At 33.7% G+C, this 17,663-nt stretch overlaps 3 protein-coding genes across 5 annotated transcripts; 1 reads left to right on the plus strand and 2 right to left on the minus strand.

The window, feature by feature from the left end:
- Nucleotides 1–71: 71 nt before the first annotated feature.
- Nucleotides 72–6,218, minus strand: LOC8264929 (methionine--tRNA ligase, cytoplasmic). Of its 2 annotated transcripts, none has more exons than XM_015720495.3 (16): nucleotides 6,032–6,218; nucleotides 5,820–5,870; nucleotides 4,370–4,574; nucleotides 4,124–4,268; nucleotides 3,179–3,401; nucleotides 2,909–3,064; nucleotides 2,607–2,837; nucleotides 2,321–2,464; nucleotides 1,984–2,074; nucleotides 1,712–1,818; nucleotides 1,529–1,643; nucleotides 1,067–1,185; nucleotides 850–915; nucleotides 628–756; nucleotides 371–514; nucleotides 72–272 (listed from the first exon to the last, which is right to left on the minus strand). In XM_015720495.3, exons 3-16 carry the CDS (start codon nucleotides 4,515–4,517, stop codon nucleotides 153–155), a joined length of 1,938 nt encoding a protein of 645 aa, XP_015575981.2. In that variant the 5' UTR covers nucleotides 4,518–4,574; nucleotides 5,820–5,870; nucleotides 6,032–6,218; the 3' UTR covers nucleotides 72–152. The 2 variants fall into 2 exon arrangements, with proteins under 2 accessions (XP_015575981.2, XP_015575985.2); XM_015720499.3 differs by having other exon boundaries at nucleotides 3,179–3,332; nucleotides 6,032–6,214.
- A 1,318-nt stretch (nucleotides 6,219–7,536) lies between these two features.
- Nucleotides 7,537–10,547, plus strand: LOC8264928 (putative pentatricopeptide repeat-containing protein At3g25060, mitochondrial). Of its 2 annotated transcripts, none has more exons than XM_002521022.4 (2): nucleotides 7,537–10,235; nucleotides 10,324–10,547. In XM_002521022.4, exon 1 carries the CDS (start codon nucleotides 7,661–7,663, stop codon nucleotides 9,461–9,463), a length of 1,803 nt encoding a protein of 600 aa, XP_002521068.2. In that variant the 5' UTR covers nucleotides 7,537–7,660; the 3' UTR covers nucleotides 9,464–10,235; nucleotides 10,324–10,547. The 2 variants fall into 2 exon arrangements, with proteins under 2 accessions (XP_002521068.2, XP_048233057.1); XM_048377100.1 differs by having other exon boundaries at nucleotides 7,537–10,118.
- Nucleotides 10,548–10,680: 133 nt separating this feature from the next.
- On the minus strand, nucleotides 10,681–14,783 carry LOC8262796 (B-cell receptor-associated protein 31). Its single transcript, XM_015720515.2, has 2 exons — nucleotides 13,521–14,783; nucleotides 10,681–11,462 (listed from the first exon to the last, which is right to left on the minus strand). Exons 1-2 carry the CDS (start codon nucleotides 13,804–13,806, stop codon nucleotides 11,092–11,094), a joined length of 657 nt encoding a protein of 218 aa, XP_015576001.1. The 5' UTR covers nucleotides 13,807–14,783; the 3' UTR covers nucleotides 10,681–11,091.
- Nucleotides 14,784–17,663: the final 2,880 nt, after the last annotated feature.

The following is a 17,663-nucleotide window of genomic DNA, read 5'->3' on the forward strand; positions in this document are numbered from 1 at the left end:
ATTACATAAGAGTGCAGCTGTGGGAGATGAATCAGAATCAACAGATTACAGCCACATAGCAAGGCAGGCAGTGAAACAAGAGTGTGCTTTTATTTATACGAGTAATTTACAGCTAAAATGATCTTTAAAAAGCTGTTACAAGGATTTGTGATTCAACAAATATGTGTTTGCTTCAATCTCTCGGCAAGCTTCTTTGATCCAGACTCTTGCTTTGCTTTATTAGTTCCACTTCCAGCATACTTGGCCTTAAAGCCTTTGACCTCATCATCCGTCTGCACAACCCAAATGTGAATGAATGCATGTACGAGAGACTGTCAAGCAAAGTGTTTTACAAATTATGACAGATGATTCCATGACAAGAATGTTTTACCAGTTTCATAAATAAGGGATATAGCTTCTCAATTGTATGACCAGAAGGGATGACTTCCCAGGGTCTTTTTGCTCTCTCAAGACAATCGTCTTCTTCAGAAAGCGAAAATGTCGTTTCAGGAGGCAGCTTAAGCAGCTTGAATACCTTACGCATCAGAATAAAACACACCTCAGAACAGAAATTCCTTGTGAAACATTGGATGAGGATTAATAATGTCATGATTTAATATTCTATCCAGTGCAGCCGTAGTCCCATACCTTGTGAGAAAATGATGGCATGAAAGGTTCTAACAAACGGGCAAGAATACAAACTACACCCACTGAAGTTCTCACGACTATAGAGCAGGAAGCTTGATCTTCTTCATATAGCCTAAAATATTGGCTCGCCTACATGCCATATCAGAAAGCTCAGTAGCTCAGAAATTGTCACAACAATCTATAATTAGATCAATTAATTAAACAAAGTCTTTCCAAGCTTACTTGCAGATATGTATTCCCAGCACCTGAAATGCTCATTGCACATTTTAATCCTTGCTTTAATTTAACCTACATTACATCACAGCGAAAAAAATATTTGTGTTATTGACAAAAGAATGCAGCACAGGACAATAAAGCCACGGATCAGTCACTGACAGGATTTCACTTGAACAGAAGAAAAGAAGAAAGAAAGAAATTAGCCATAAATGCATTAAATTACCTGATCCATGGCTTTTACATATTCGTCCACAAGGTTAGTAACATCTATTGCGAATTTTATTGTCAAGGGGTGTGATTCTGCTCCTGGAGCATCAGGAATGACAGTTCCATATCCTTTCCCTGCGTAAGAATTATCATTGAAAAATTTAGAAGACTGCTAGGTATTACCTTCTTTTTACTCGAGGAAAGTTTGTTATATGATAGGAAACTGAAGAAGTGTAAAAGCACGGGGAAAATGGGGAAACATAGAACATAAATTAAAGCTTAAAACCCTTTACTTGCTGACAAACTATCCCTGGATAAAAAGAGTGTTCCATTGGTTCCTGTACAGGATCTAGTAAAAAGTCAAGGTCAAGACATGTTTGTCAACAGTTGAACTAGCAATCTCGTAAAGGTTTTCATATGTTTTCAAGGACTTTCATATAACCTACAACATCTTGATAAGATACCAGAAGTCACTGACCTGAAGTGTTGGCAATGAAGCTCAATACTCTGTGGATGAAATTGCCCAAATTATGTATCAGCTCATTATTTAACTTTGCTTGGAAATCCTCCCATGTAAATATTGTGTCTGAGATCTGAGGTAAGCAGATCCATGAATGATTTAAAGCAGTACATCACCAGATACTGGAGTGAAAGAACTCACCTCCGGCCTGTTCGCTAGCAAATAATATCGCCAGACTTCAGCAGGGTGGTGTGCATCCCTTGCATCATTGCCAAAAACTCCTACTCCCTTGCTCTTGGAGAACTTTCCTGCAGCATTAATTTATACATAAAAAAAATTAATAAATAAATAAATAAAAATCTGACGAATCAGACCATCATGGTTCCATTAAAAAGGAGAAGGTCCCTGAATTTGACCATCATATTACAGGAGTAGTTTATGTAAAATCAGCCACTTCAACGGGCAAGAAATACCTGATTCATAGTTTAGATACTCTGTAACACTAATGTTTTTCATCAAAGTCCAGTTTTCTCTAGTCCCAATAAGTGTAGATGGAAACATAACCTGCAAAAAGTAACACCAAAATGGATGCAAATTTGATCTCAATCATTAGGAAAAAGAACAAATAAACCATGCGCATGCTAACTTCACAGAAAATGAGTTGTTGACCAATTTCAATCAACTCCTCCAAAGTCTGACTATATTAAAAACAAATCCATGAACTATGCTATTCCAGCACAAAACACAAGTAAAGAAAAACACAAGAAGTAATAGCAGAAGTATACTGAAATAGATGCAATAATTTCTTACTGTATGGAATGGCACATTATCCTTGCCCATAAACTGATACAGCTCCACGTTTTCAGGATTCTTCCACCACTTTTCCCAGTCAGGTGTATAGCATGAAGTAATAGATATATACCCAATAGGTGCATCAAACCAAACATAGAAGACCTGAAAGCCATATATTTAGAGTAAAGTGAGTTTTGACATGCTGCATAAAATTGGATGGCAAAAGGCACAACTAGCTAGCTATAATATTTTTCAGAAAAAGAAAATTCGAATCCCATGGTAAACATATATTTAGCGTAGCCACCTTATCCTTGAATTTTTCAAGCGGGACAGGAACCCCCCACTTAAGATCCCTGGTAATGCAGCGAGGTTTAAGTCCATCTCTAAGCCATGCATGTGTAGTTTGAATAGCATTTTGGCTCCAAGATCCTGTAACTGACATCTCAGAAATATAGCTTTGCAAGTTATCCTTCAACAACGGCAGCTCTAGAAACAAATTGTTAGTGTCACGGGTTCTTGGAGTTGTCTGACACACCTGTCAACAGCACAAATTTTGAAGGCGCTGTAAAATTTTTTAAAAGAAAACTATATATACAAGATTCATACCTTGCATCTAGGATTTATAAGTTCCGTTGGATTCAAAAACTTCCCACATTTCTCACATTGATCCCCACGTGCGGAATCATAGTCACAGCCGAGTGTTGGGCAGGTTCCTTCCACAAACCGGTCTGCTAAGAAACGTTCACATGTATCGCAGTAAAGCTGCATAATTATTGTACTTTTTTGAGTCCATACAAGAATAACAATGGAAGTATAGACATGATACAACTGCGTATGCATATCACGGTAACAATTTTTGTTTTGACATTAACATACCTGTTGCATTATGTTCTCTGAGAGCCAATTGTTCTCCATCAGCTTCTTGAAAATAGCTTGGCAAATCTCAGTTTGCTGAGGAGTCGATGTTCGCCCAAATTCATCGAAACTTATATCAAACCAATCATAGACCTCTTTATGAATTGCATGATATCTAATAAACAAGAAATCCATGTAAAATAGGAAGTGAAGCGGCCAATTGCAATTGCATGTGATCTTTATGCTACAGCGCAAAAAAAAAGTTGAAAATTTTAAGATCAGGACAGGCATTAATGTTCAAAATACAAAGAAGTCCACAGGTATGAAAAGCCAAGTTTGCCAACAGACATAGTAAGATATCAGGATTTGGCTAGTCCCCATTTTGTTGGAAGGTAAAGGTTAGTGCAAATAATAGCCAAAACACAAAATTTCCCCTGTCATAGATGCTATATGGTCCTTAAGTTAGCTTAAGATTTGTTGTTTTCAGATCCAAATTCAACTCACTGCAGTCTAAGGTTTTGCCTAAGTCCGCTGCTTATGCATATCTTCAGATTGCAGCTAAAGCATCACTTCTTTAGTTGAGGATGGCGAATGCAATACAGAATTTTCAGGAAGCTTAACACTTTCAAAGGTCCCAACTGAGATTCTAATATGCCTTTTCTACTTACAAAACAAACTAATGATCAATTAAATATATTCACCCATTGCTTGATCATCTAAGAAAAGTGATCACAAATGAAAAACAGAAATACTTTTCAGAATTATTTGAAATCATCTGCTAACTGTCAAATCCGCATCACTTGTATAGAATTGCCATGAGTAAGTACATGTACTACAAAATTGTACTCATAATAATCGTCTATTACTTGCTGATTATTTAGTCACATTAGTCTGTTCTTATAATGTTTCCTTTCAAACCTAACTTAAAATAACCGTCAGAAACAATATGTTAATTAAAAAACTTACTTATCACATATCTCCTGAGGAGTACAATTTTCTTCCATAGCCTTAGTCTCAGTGGCTGTACCATACTCATCAGTTCCACATATGTATAAGACGTTATGGCCACGAAGACGACAATAACGAGCAAACACATCACCACTTAAAACACCTGTATATGTAAACCGCACAACAACAATAACAACAAAAAGAAGATTAAAAAGAAAAACATAAACAGATATAGAGAAAGGAAAAGAAGAATAGTTACTTAACTGCCAATAATGTTACCAAGGTGAGGTACATTATTAACATAGGGCAAGGCACTTGTAATCAGTACGTTTCTTTTGCCTGGAATTGGCAGCTTTGGTGGTCTTTTGTTTGCTTGGTTTTCTCGGTTTTTTTCTTCTTGTTGATCTCCCATGTTATTAGTTTTTCAGGCTGTATTCTTGGCAGCAGAGAGAAGCAGAACAAGATCAAACTGCAGTTTCAACACCAAGTAAATATTCAACAACATATTAATTGTTGTCTAAGGATCCAACAGGTGCTGTTTATTTTATTTTATTTTTCACTCTAGACTAGTTTATTTACTTATTCTGTCTCTAGTTTAATGGTAGTGTTTCCCTCACAAAAGTTGCTCTATTAATGGCCTTGTCAGCTGATCCAAGTTGCGGGTGGAAGAATATATTCTTATCCATTACATAAACACTTGGGGAGAAAATAAAAAAACAATAAAAGGGTAGGCAGCTAAGCAAGTGAGAATTTGATGACACCCCTTAACAAACCATGCCACAACTCTTTCTTAAAAAGAATTGTTGCAAAACAATGACACTTGTTATAATTCGAATATGGAATCAAATGATTTTCTTATAAAAGCGAGCATCATTTACGTCATAAAAGAATACTTCAAGAAAAAATCAAAATATACAGATTAAAAGTTTCAAGTCTAGTATGCTCTTTACAATTAACTATATAAATAATTTTTGGGCATCCATGTTCACAAGTATCATCTCACCATCAAATTTTACCAAAAAAACCTTTATATATCAAGGAATCACAACCAATAATATCATACCACCATTCAACCAACATTCAGCGATAATACAGCATATCTTAATTTCCTTTAGCAAATAAACATGACCCTGTTACGTAGACACGTATAAAGCTGTCAACTACAACAGATTAAGTAAGATGAATTCGTAAAATTTATCAGAACTCCTATGAAGTGTAATTTAAGACCATCCTTTGCAGATCACTAGACCTGTATTACTAACGTATGAAGAAATTAATTTTGCTCCAATTGAATATATTTAGAGAAAGGAAGATCAAAATCAATTAACACATGGTTGAGTTGTCAATAGAACTGTGCAATAAAAAGTATCGCCTCAAATGATCATCAAAAATAACAAAATTTGATTTATTTTTTTTTTCTATTTCTATCATCTCGCAGAGGACAGCCCAAAGTTTCTAATGACACAAATTTCACCTTATTTGAAGCTATATAACTCTAGATATGGCTATTGCAAGATTACTGTTCATGTCTGATCGAAATTTCAAGTTCTTGCAACTTCAAACACATAATCAATTTCAATCTCAAGAACAACCATCAATCATCATCATTAGCATACATGTAAATCTCATTTCAACAACTAGTTTTTCATCTATAGTAGTAATTATTTAATATAAGTCTTTTATTTATACAGAATAGAATAGTTAAATCACTTACTTCTGCTATCCCTTGATCCTAGTAAATTTGCAGCAGCATCAGCCACTTGGTCTGTTGTCATAACATCAAAATATTCTCAATTTTATTATTTTAACATAAAAATAAATTAGTATCCTATCTTTTCTCTCTAATCTCCTTAATATATATATATATATATATATATATATATATATACTATTAAACATTAAAATTGAATAGTAACAGCCACTTACCCCCTTTTAATTTTGCTTAATTTCTTTACTTATGCTTTGTTGAATATCAATTTTTGTCCCTAGTCTTCAACAACCTCCTTGCAGAGATTTTCCTCTTTTGGCCTTTGAATACAAGGCCAACAACTCTCTCCAATTTTTTATTTTCACTCTATAACAACACTTCAGCTTATTTAACCCTTACCCTTTTCTTATTGTTGCCACTTTTCCTTTCTCTTTCTTTTTTGTTTCACTAATTTGGTCTTTAATTGAAGCTTAAAGAGCCTATATAGTCCTCCAACTTTCAATTTCATTATGGATTTAATTACTAGCTTTTTATGATATGCATGTTATATAATTAAATATAAATGAGCAGGTAGGTGTTACACAAATCAACCACTGGTGGAGCCAGGAGGGATCGAAGGTGGCCATGACCTCCTAAGTGGAATAAGTTTTAAAGATAAACAAATTAATATATGTTTATATTTAAAGTATCAAAAATTTATTAAAATTTAATTTTGTGAGAGAGCGTGGAAAAACTAATTGGATTTTATCTAAATTTGTCGTTAAAAAATTATTAATTAAGTTTGGTTTTATATTATTTACCTCTTAATTTTTATGTAATATACAGATTGCTTCCTATATTTTATTTTATACTAAAATTTTTTTACATTCTAAAAGTTAATACAATTTAAAAACTAAATTGATAAAAAAATATATCTTGATCCTCAAATTTTTTATTAAAGTTACAATTTACTGTAATAAAATTAAAAATAAGAATAGTATCTATTTTATTTTAATCATTTAAAATTAATTTATTTGAATTTTTAATATTTTAATTAATATAAATACTTTTAAGATATTTAAATTTTATTAAAATTTAATTATGTTAAAAATTAAAATAATTAAAAAATACTAGTTAACTATTTTTTACAGACATTAAAATTAATTTTTGTATAAAAAATTAGACAAAAGAGTTTTAATATAATAAATAAAGTATAAAGAGCAATTTATATATTACACCAAAGTTTAGAGGGCAAAAAAATTAAAACCAAGCATAGTTAAAGATTATTTAATAAAAAGTTAAACAGAAACAGATTTTAGTATAAAATTATATATTTTTAAATAATAGATAATAATTAATATAATATGAAAAAAAAAACAAAGAGCAATATTTGCTCATTTTCTTTCTATTAATTTATTATATTGCTAAAAATGGTAATATTTAAATAAAAGAATAGATAATTTAATAATATAGATTTTTCTTCAATATTAACTCATCTTTATTGGAGGAGTATCTAGTAGTTTAATCTCTTATTTGTCTTTTTTTATCATTTATTATAATGGTTAAAAGTATTTTAAGCCTTAAATGTCTAGAATTTAAAAATGGAAAAAGTAAGAATTTATGTGAAGAGTTAGAAAAAGAGTTAGGAATTCTGATATATTCCAAAAATTATAATTACGATAGTAAATTTTGGTTAATAATTCTATCAGATGTTAAATTAAAAATGAATGTTATAGCACATTGCTAATTCGGGATAAACAAATAAAAATACTTTGTGAGGTTTTAAATAAAAGATTAAATAAGATTAGAAAATTCCGATTCCTCTACTCACTCTTACGTCGGCTGTAAGCAATCTAAGTGAGGTTTTAATGCTGATTTCATGGCCAAATCACCTCAAATCTCTGCTCTTAGCTTGTAAACACAAAACAGCCATGACCCAAATCCACGCTCTCATTCTCACAACTGGACTCTTCTTCAACGACGCAAACTCCATTGCCCAACTCATAGCATCATATGGGCGCATTAACAACATCATTCCCGCCCGCAATGTATTTGAAAAAATGCCTCAAAGAAGTATAAATGCATGGAATTCAATGATCATCGCATATTCTCGCACAAACTACCCAGATGAAGTGCTGAATCTTTACTATAGAATGATATCCGAGGGAATTAAACCTGACAGCTCAACTTTCACTGTTACTCTAAAGGCGTGTTCAAGCTTAATGGATTTAGATATGGGAGAAATAATTTGGAATCAAGCAGTAGATTTTGGATATGGGTTTGATGTGTTTGTTGTGTCTTCGGTTTTGAATTTGTATGCTAAAAGTGGAAAAATGGACAAGGCGAAAATTGTATTCGACAAAATGGTGAAAAGGGATGTTGTGAGTTGGACTACTATGATAACAGGTTTTGCGCAAAGTGGGAGACCATTGGACGCGATTGATATTTATAGGACAATGCAGAAGGAGAGAACTGAAGGAGATGGAGTTGTGATGGTAGGGTTGATTCAGGCTTGTACTAGTCTTGGGGATTCAAAATTTGGTCTTTCTGTTCATGGACATATGGTTCGGAGAGAAATGAATATGGATAATGTTCTTCAAACTAGCCTCATTGATATGTATGCTAAGAATGGGAAATTGGAGCTTGCTTCACGTGTGTTTGAGGGTATCCCATACAAGAGTGTTATTTCTTGGGGGGCATTGATATCTGGCTTTGCTCAAAATGGTTTTGCAAATAAGACTCTTGCATCGTTGGTTGAGATGCAGAATTCTGGGTTCAAACCAGATTTAGTTTCTCTTATTAGTTCGCTTTCGGCATGTGCCCAAGTTGGTAATTTGAAGGTAGGAAAATCTTTGCATGGGCATATTGTTAAAAGACTTTATTTGGACAAAGTTTCAGGTACTGCATTGATTGACATGTATGCAAAATGTGGGGCACTTACTTTTGCGCGTGCCTTATTTGACCAGATAGAACCTAGGGACTTGATATTGTGGAATGCAATGATATCTAGCTACGGAATCCATGGAGATGGAATAGAAGCTCTTTCACTATTCCTCAAGATGAAAGAAACAAACATAACCCCAGATCATGCAACTTTTGCTTCACTTCTCTCAGCTTGTAGCCACTCTGGTCTAGTAGAAGAAGGTCAATACTGGTTTCATGTTCTGATTGATAAGTCTAAAATCCAACCGAGTGAGAAGCATTATGCTTGTATGGTTGATTTATTGAGTCGGGCAGGACAAGTGGAAGAAGCTTATCAGCTTATAGAATCAATGCACATCAAACCAGGACTTGCAATTTGGGTTGCTCTTTTGTCAGGTTGCCTCAATCATAAAAATTTATTGATTGGAGAAATGGTAGCCAAGAAGATTCTTGAGTCAAACCCGGATGACTTGGGAATATATGTTTTGGTTTCAAACTTCTTTTCCATGGCCAAGAAGTGGGATGACGCAGCTGTATTTAGAAAGATCATGAAAAACACAGGAATGAGGAAAGTACCCGGTTACAGTGCAGTGGAAGTGAATGGTGACCTTCAAGCTTTTCTAATGGAAGACAAGAACCACAATCAATATCAAGATATCTTGCAAATATTGGACATTTTGGATAATGAGATGAGATCTATTAGATGTTTCTCAGAGACCGAGTTGGTGTTTCAGGATACTGAGAAATGATAGGACATATATCATATAATCAATTTGAGAACCTTGATGAGAATCAGCCTGATCTGATAATCCAATTAGCATCTGCTTTTTATAGAACTTGTCTTTCTAACCAGTATTAGCACTGGAAATGGCAAAGCAACCTTCAGTAGACACTATATCCCAGCCCTTGCACTTCGCATCGAGCAAAAGGTCTCCCATAGCAGGGTCCACAAGCATATGGTGAGAAACGGGATATCTGATGTTGTCATTTCCTCTGCCTGCCTCCTAATTGGGTGTCCCCTCACTCTCCATGTCCAGGGAACCTGCTGAGGAAAGAGGATAGTTTAGGCAGGAGCAGGAAATTTTGGGATTTCCTTCTTGATCAATGACAACTGCAGCATCTTCATCATATCTATTATCATACCGTCATCATGTTTGAGTACTGTACTTCTGGGGTAAAGATGAACATATTGATTCATTTTGGGACTGGAGCTTTCATGTTTGCTTGAGAAAGCAAAGGCCTGGAAGGTAGAAAAGTATTGCAAACTCATTCTTCAACTGCTGGACAACATGGAAGTATTATGGACCAGGCTTCCGTCTGAAAACTGAGGCTTCGCATGGGGATCTGACTTTTACGCCCTAGGATTTCTCTAAATCAAGAAGAGGAAACATAGGCCATGACTACGTAATATGTGCTTGCTCACTCTCTATTCCTGTTCAATGTTCATAAACAGTAAGATGTGGTAGAATAGGTTGCTGCGAGCTGCTCTTCAAGAAGCAACCGAATTCCCAATTTTATGTGGTGAACTGATAATTATTACTTTGTTCATCCTATGCGACTCAGGTGTTTTGAGAAATAGCAATAACGCATTTGCATACTTTTCCTGCAGGTACTTGCGATTGCCTCCTCGATACTCTCTGGAACTTGCAGATGACAACTGAGAGCATATCACTTCCACTGTTTGGGAACTTGTTTCATTTTATTTTAATTTGTTTGATTTACCTGAATAGTGGCGAGTCTCAATGTGAAAACCGAAAGTGGATACCTGGATATAACTACATCATGTTTGGCATGAAATAAACATCTTTCCATGCGTGCATGGTTGACGTTTTAGGCATTGAATGTTGATTAGAGGAACAATCTTAGTTATCTGCTATATCTATCATCTCTGATCTGATTATGATTTTGCCCCAAGTCCTTCACTGTTGCGTGGTGACACTGGTACTCCCAACAAGACAAACTGGCGGGCACAGAAAGAAATGGGAAGAACATTACATTTAGGAACAGTTCCAATTCTTCCAACTATCCACTCCCTGTTTGAAAAATATGGATCCCATCCCATTAACAACCTAAATCACAAACCTATATCAGTAGGAGAAAGCTATATGGAAAGATAAGTCACTATCAACAACTGAAAACAAAGAAAAATGAGCCAAAGAATCTAGATTGAAGCAAAATTACAAAATTTCCATCCCGGTCAAGTTAACCCATTTCCTTTTCTGAGAAACATCGCTAGCGCCTCCTTTTAACCAATGAAGATGCATCAACCAATAGCCATTGCCATTTTCTGTGAAATCAAGGACATTTGTTCTGCAACACGGCTGGAACACAGAACTACTTCACAAAGCCCGACTTATTCAGCAACTTACAAATACCCTCAGCTCTTGTATCCCAGACCTTGAGCCTGAAGATTTTGGTTGTCTTCCAAAAGACGGTCGTATTCTAGTAACAGGTCGGCAGATTGTTTCTGAAGGGATACAACATGGGCCTCTGCAGTTTCAATCTGCTTGTCCTTCTGTTCATTTTCCAACTTAAGCTTCTCCAAATTCTCCGATAGAGTAGAAACTTGTTTCCTTAGTTGCTCTATTTCCATGGAAGATTTATCTTCCTTCTCTTTAAGCTGCATTTTCTCTTTCTGAAGCCTTTCAACTTCCTCTTTCGAAGACCCAATGTTAATCCTCAATCCAATAAGCTTTGTAAGATAATGGTGCATACGATCAATTATGAACCCAAGAAACAGGGTGAACCCTGCAAGATCAAGTTCAAGCCATTAATCAATTTTCATCTTCACTTGTTTATATGGTAAAAGCAGCTTACCCTTGAAGGGGAAGCAGCATGCTGTATTTGGATATCTCACAATAACAGAGGCAAATACTGGAAGGAGTAAATCATCCCGAAGCTATAACAGATGAATTATAAGAAAAGGGGAAAGATGTTCTTTTTTATCCGCTATCCGGATACCAAGGTGCACTCAAGTTTAAAATAACAGTTGGGAGGGGTTAAATATTACACATGTAATAACAGTCTCTATTTCCACTTTCTGCTATATCTAGAAACAAGTAAACCACACAAGTATGGGAGCTAAGACCATTCAACACCCTGGAAATATTTTAAACAGGAAAAAGAACAACAAATAGAATACCTCTGTAATAGTACACAATCTTCAGTCGCATGTCATTACATTTCAAGCTGACCAATATCTAACTTCTATGCTGAAAAGAGCAGGAATCAACTTTTGGCGGCAATACAATAAAGATTATATTATGGTTACCGTTGACACACTTTTGACCAAGTGGGAAAGAACAGATTTAACTTACTAATATAATTGCATACATAAAGAAGAGAATACAGATAGCCACTTGTATGGATGTTAAGAATAACTTAGTGGTCATTGTTGATTGCATCTCATCTTGGTTGAAAATAACAATGAAATTTTTCCAAAAAGTCACTTAACTAGATGCAAGGAATGATGCTTATATGCTTATCCCTTCTCTCTTGTAAATGTGTATTATTTACTAAAACAAAAAAATCTGTGGAATCTGATGGATTTTCTTTTTTCAATGCCACAACAAAATGGGTTCCTTTCCTCCAAAAAGAACAGAAGATAGATTACTACATTCACAGTGTAGCGGTCAAAACTTATCAACATACTTCCAGAACCTTTTAGCATCACCAGTGGCAGATCACTTATTTCTTACACTAGATAGAAAATGCATTCATGCCAACGAAAAGCAAGAAACTGAGACTGACTTCTACAACAACCAGGAAATAAACAGCATAAATACAGTCAATTAGTTTAGAGCCAGTGAAGTGGGAACTCTTCTAGAAGAAAGGTTAGCATCTTAAAGAGCCTTGAACCCTTTAGTAGTTTCATAATTGCGTGATTTAATCCATGGCTGTCTTGTAGAAGATCAATGTCAGTTGTCTTGTAATCAAGAAGTGGGAATTCTACTAGAAGAGTTAACATCTGAAATGAATGCCAATAAGAGATGGAAAGTCTTTAATTTCTCTAGAGGAAAAACAGGAGATGGTACTTTGAGCCAGTTTGACCCCAGGGCGTAATGTGCATGCGCACCTAAGCAATAAAGCAGCAATTTCTCAGAGAAACTGAGAAATAAAGCTTCTGGGTTATTGGCTTCTTTGCACAAAGGCATGAGGTGTCAAACAAGCTCTTAATGGTTTCATGTAAACAGCAACCACAATGTCTTAATGAAGGTCATTATGTTCACCAACTTCCATGCAAGTACATCATCTCTTCATTCTCGCACATTCTCATTGGCACAGACTTTTGTCAATGATTCTTATCGCAACTTTCTGCATCATGAATACCATGAGAAGCCTTCAACTATGTTGTTTGAGGGCCATTGTCCTACAGCTAAAAGCTTATTTTTCCTTAGAAGCATTAAGCATAGGTTATTCAGCCTGCAATCACGTTCACTCTAACAAATTTCTCAGTATCTTTCCTCCTATCAGCAATTCACACCTCCAAGCGTCATAACTAATGAAACATTATCAAAGGTTTTGTCTGCTCGTGGCTAACATCTTTAATTTTCAAACCTGAAACTTTATAGTTAGATATATTCTATAGTTTTTCTCTGATTATATTTTTCTCATCTGTTAAAATGATATATATATATATATATATATATATACACACAAAATAATTTTCACACTCAAAATCAATCAAGTTCAGTTACCGAATAATCTAAAACTGGAGAACGACACTACAAGCATCAATTAAGAATAAAAAATGGAGCAATCAAACAAAAACCAGCAAAGAACCAGAGGAGAAGAACAGGACCATACCTATGAGTGACGCTTCAAGCAAGTGGGTTCTCCATAGAACTTGATCCATAGGTGACATAGTACCAAGCTTTGCACCCTTGTTTTGGATCTTAATAATGCTCATAAGGCTTGATAGGAGAATCACAGACATGGTACTAGCAATAGTTTTCACTGTAGCTGGACCTTTTCCCATCTTCAACTGATCCAAACTCTTGATCACCAGCTCTCTCAAGGGCCCAATCTTTACTAGTAATAATAATGCGACAATGCCCTCAGCAAAAAGAACCAAAAATAACAACTGAATCATCTTTGCTTCAGTACACAATGCCCACACACGGAGCTAGCTCTATATTCAAAAAGGTGTGAGCTTTATAAGCTTACAGATAAACTGAAACAAAAGAGAAGCTTTTTACGAGTAGAGACAACTGGGTGATCATCTTCGCCTCATAGCACCAAACCAAAATTCGAAACCAAACAGGAGTAAAAAAAAAAAAAAAGGAAATTTATATCAGTGAACAGTGCAGTCAGGTTTCATCTTTTAAAAAAAATGAAGTTCAAGGTTACAGATCTGTGTGATTAGGTCCAAGTAAAAAGACGGAAGCTTTTTCTAAGAATACCATTAGTTCTTTTGAGGGGAAATTTCTTTTGCCCTCTGAAAAACTAAACTTTAATGGTGCGGCTTGTGAGGGTTTATGGATTAGTAATAGATAAAATTGCAAACAAATTAGCTTTTGGCCAAGCTTAAAAGAGATTAAGAGAGTAAAAAGATAGGGAAATGGGCAAATGGGTATCAAAGTCAAAAGTGAAAGAAAAAAAAAACACCCAATTGCAGTGGAGAAAGAAAAGGGAATAGGAGGCAGAAAAGGACACTAGCAGCACCCATAAACAGATACTAGCATGTGTGCCTCACTGCATATTAAAGGAGCGTTTGGTTACGGGTTAATATGTGATTAGTAGGCTGTATGTATGTACCATGGAATACAGTCACTAGTACTGTTGTATCTGTACGTAGATTAGAGTTGAGAACTGGCTGCTTATAAACGACAAGGGGGATCTTTGATTGGCCTGGCACACCTCCCTAACTTCACGCTCAACAAAGTAACTGTACCTTGTCTCTGTATCCCTTCAAATTACTGAAGTACCATCCTGATGAGTGACTCTGTTTCTCTTTGGCTAATGTTTCTTTCATAATCATTGTCATACCCATACACACATTTGTAACTCTGCTGTAATTAAAAGCAAAGTTGATTGCTGGTCTGATTTCGTCTTTCCTTCAAGTGGGAAAAAAAAAATTGATAACAGATAAGATGGTTGTAGAATTTAGATTATAAAGCATCATTTCTGATTTGATGTTTATTTAAAGTTGATGATTTCATCAACCTGGAGTGTAAAATAAGGCTTGTAATGGGTAATACTAATAATAATGAATTTGTAAGTGGGTGCTGTTACAGCTAAAAAGCAAGACTGTAGAGTTTGTAGTTTGTATATTGGGCTTTCTTTGGCAGGTATTTCACCACACATAAATAGGCCCATGTCGAAACTCAGCCCCATAGATTTCCATGGCGTCTTCTAATTTTCCCATCAATCAACTGAATAATTGCCTTGGCAACAATGGCCAATTGGTGACCAAATGTTTCCTCGTGGGTAGGGGTTAATCTATTCCAACCGAACCGAATATGTCACAAGTTCAATAGCTATAAATTAAATATTAAATTACAACAATTATATTATATTTAATAATAGGCTTAAGCATGTATTCTTGTACATTTTTGGAAGAAAGAATATGCAAATTTTACATATAAATATTAAAGTGAACAAGCAAACTCGCAAAAATTTAATAGATTGAATTTTCTTTAGTTTGAGTTAATTTATTTATTAACAAATTCGAACAAGTTTATGTTCAACCAAATTTTAGATAATTAATAGTTATTTGCAGTGGCATTTATAAACTACACAGCCTGTAGCACAATCACCGCAATAATGTCGTTGCGGTCTAAATACTAATATGGGATAATTAAAAAAGTTTCTAAAACATTATTGCATATTATCACAACCTGCAAGTTTTTTTTATCAACGTAAAGATTCAAAGGCCCAAGAAATCTCTAGAATTCTTTGGAAGGCAGTGGAGAATTCTAGAACATTTTAGAATTATCTAGAAACATGTAGAATATGTAGATAAATATGAAATTGTATAGAACATTATAGATACTTAATCTTAGCCATTAGATTAAATTAATCATTACCGTCCATTGAGGAGGTGGAGGCCTATATATAGCTTAGAAACTTCATTTGTAATCATCAAGCATAATCAAGCAAAAGTTCAATGAAAAGGCAAATTCTCTCTCTAAAAGCTTCTCAAACTATCTTAAGCTCTCTATTGTTCTTTTTGCTATCTTAGCTAGCATTTTACCTATTCAAAAAATATGGTTGACTAGCTTACTTGTTTTAGTGAAGAGATTAACTAGTGTTGCACAAATTCATTAGTAAAAAGGCTAAGCCCGTGACAATATACATAGAGATTTATTGCAAGGATCGGACTATGAATAAGGCTACAAACGAATTTTCAAAAAAGATCATATTATATATATGGGCAAGTTTGGTATTACCATGTGACATTTTATTCTTAAATTCTTAATTTTTTTATTTTTATTATTTTAATTTTTCAAAATTAGTTTTCAAAAGAGTGTATTATTTACTCCAATTTATTTAAAAAAAATCAAAAGTATCTATAAAAACAATTTTGAAAAATAAAAGAAGTGAAAAGAAAGTAATAACAGAGTAGATGGAAGAGAAAAACAGTGTACCGTAGGAGCATTGAAGATAGTTTGGTGATGCAGTTGAGGATAATATGGGTAAAACCTAACTTTATTTATACACCATTATTCCCCAACAAGCTTCATGACCCCCCCACTACTTCTCCATTCTCTCTACATTTCTCCCTAATTGTCCTCAGTTTGTCTGAGCTGTACCATTGCTTTTTCTTCTAGATTATAAAATTCACAAAAATTACTAATCTCTTATAGTTTATTAGTTATAAAATTAAAACTATAACAACTAGTTTTATAACACTTGATGTCTAGCCATTAAAATTATAACTAGTTATTAATCTTTTACAGCGAGTGTAAATGGATTACTATAGTTTATTAGTCCTTCAATAAATAAATAAATTAATTTTATATAAAGTGTCGGTTAGAGACTATAATAATAAGTTGTTGAATTAATTCATAAAATTTATTTATCTGCCAGTCGGATTTCACCTTTAAATATAATTCAACTTTGCTAATAAACTACATAATTTATGAAATATTTTGAATGGATTAAATGACATCTTTAAATAGTTAATCATCGAGTTTTATATATAGGGTACTTAGTTTTTTTTTTCTTTTTTATTATTTATATTTGATAGGAAAACTTATTCTTTAGTTTCTTTTTTAAATTTTTTATAAATATAATAAAATCTCTTTATAGTTATAATGGAAATTTAAATACTAAATCTTTTTTAATTTGTTAGTGAAATGATAAATACCAGAAATAAAATAAGTAAATATTTTATCATATTATACAAATGAGATTAATGAGATAAAATAATACTACAATATAACAAAACATAACATACCATATTTTTTTTAAAGTTATATATACATATATTACTATGCAGAAAAATATTTGTTAAGTTGAGATTTAAAAAAATTATAATTTATTATTATAAAAAAATTATTTTTATTTATAATTTGCTTAAATTGAAATTGTAATTCTTTTTAATTTATGTAAAAGTTAAATCTATATGAATTATCACTATAAAAAAAATTTATTGTATAGTTTGATGACAATTTTAAAAGGAATATCCATGAATATTTAAAAAGTGACTTTTTGAAAACTGAGAAGTCGAGACTTTGGACTAAGTTTAAGGTGCATAAAACTGAGAAATTCAAGAATGTCTCCCAAAGAGAATTAGGACAGGTACATGACTTCTTATTTATGTAGTTCTGAATTCTCATAGATGTCAAAATTGTCAAAAACACATGTCTGTGTATATATATATATATATATCAGGTGGACCCAATTGTAATAACTTTTGGAATAATTAAGAAATTACCTCTTCCATATGTATGTTCATAAATACAAAAAGTTGTTGCCATTTCATTTTCAAATGAGTAATAAGAT

This window comes from Ricinus communis, chromosome 7 (assembly GCF_019578655.1).
Source record: "Ricinus communis isolate WT05 ecotype wild-type chromosome 7, ASM1957865v1, whole genome shotgun sequence".
Taxonomy (NCBI): domain Eukaryota; kingdom Viridiplantae; phylum Streptophyta; class Magnoliopsida; order Malpighiales; family Euphorbiaceae; genus Ricinus; species Ricinus communis.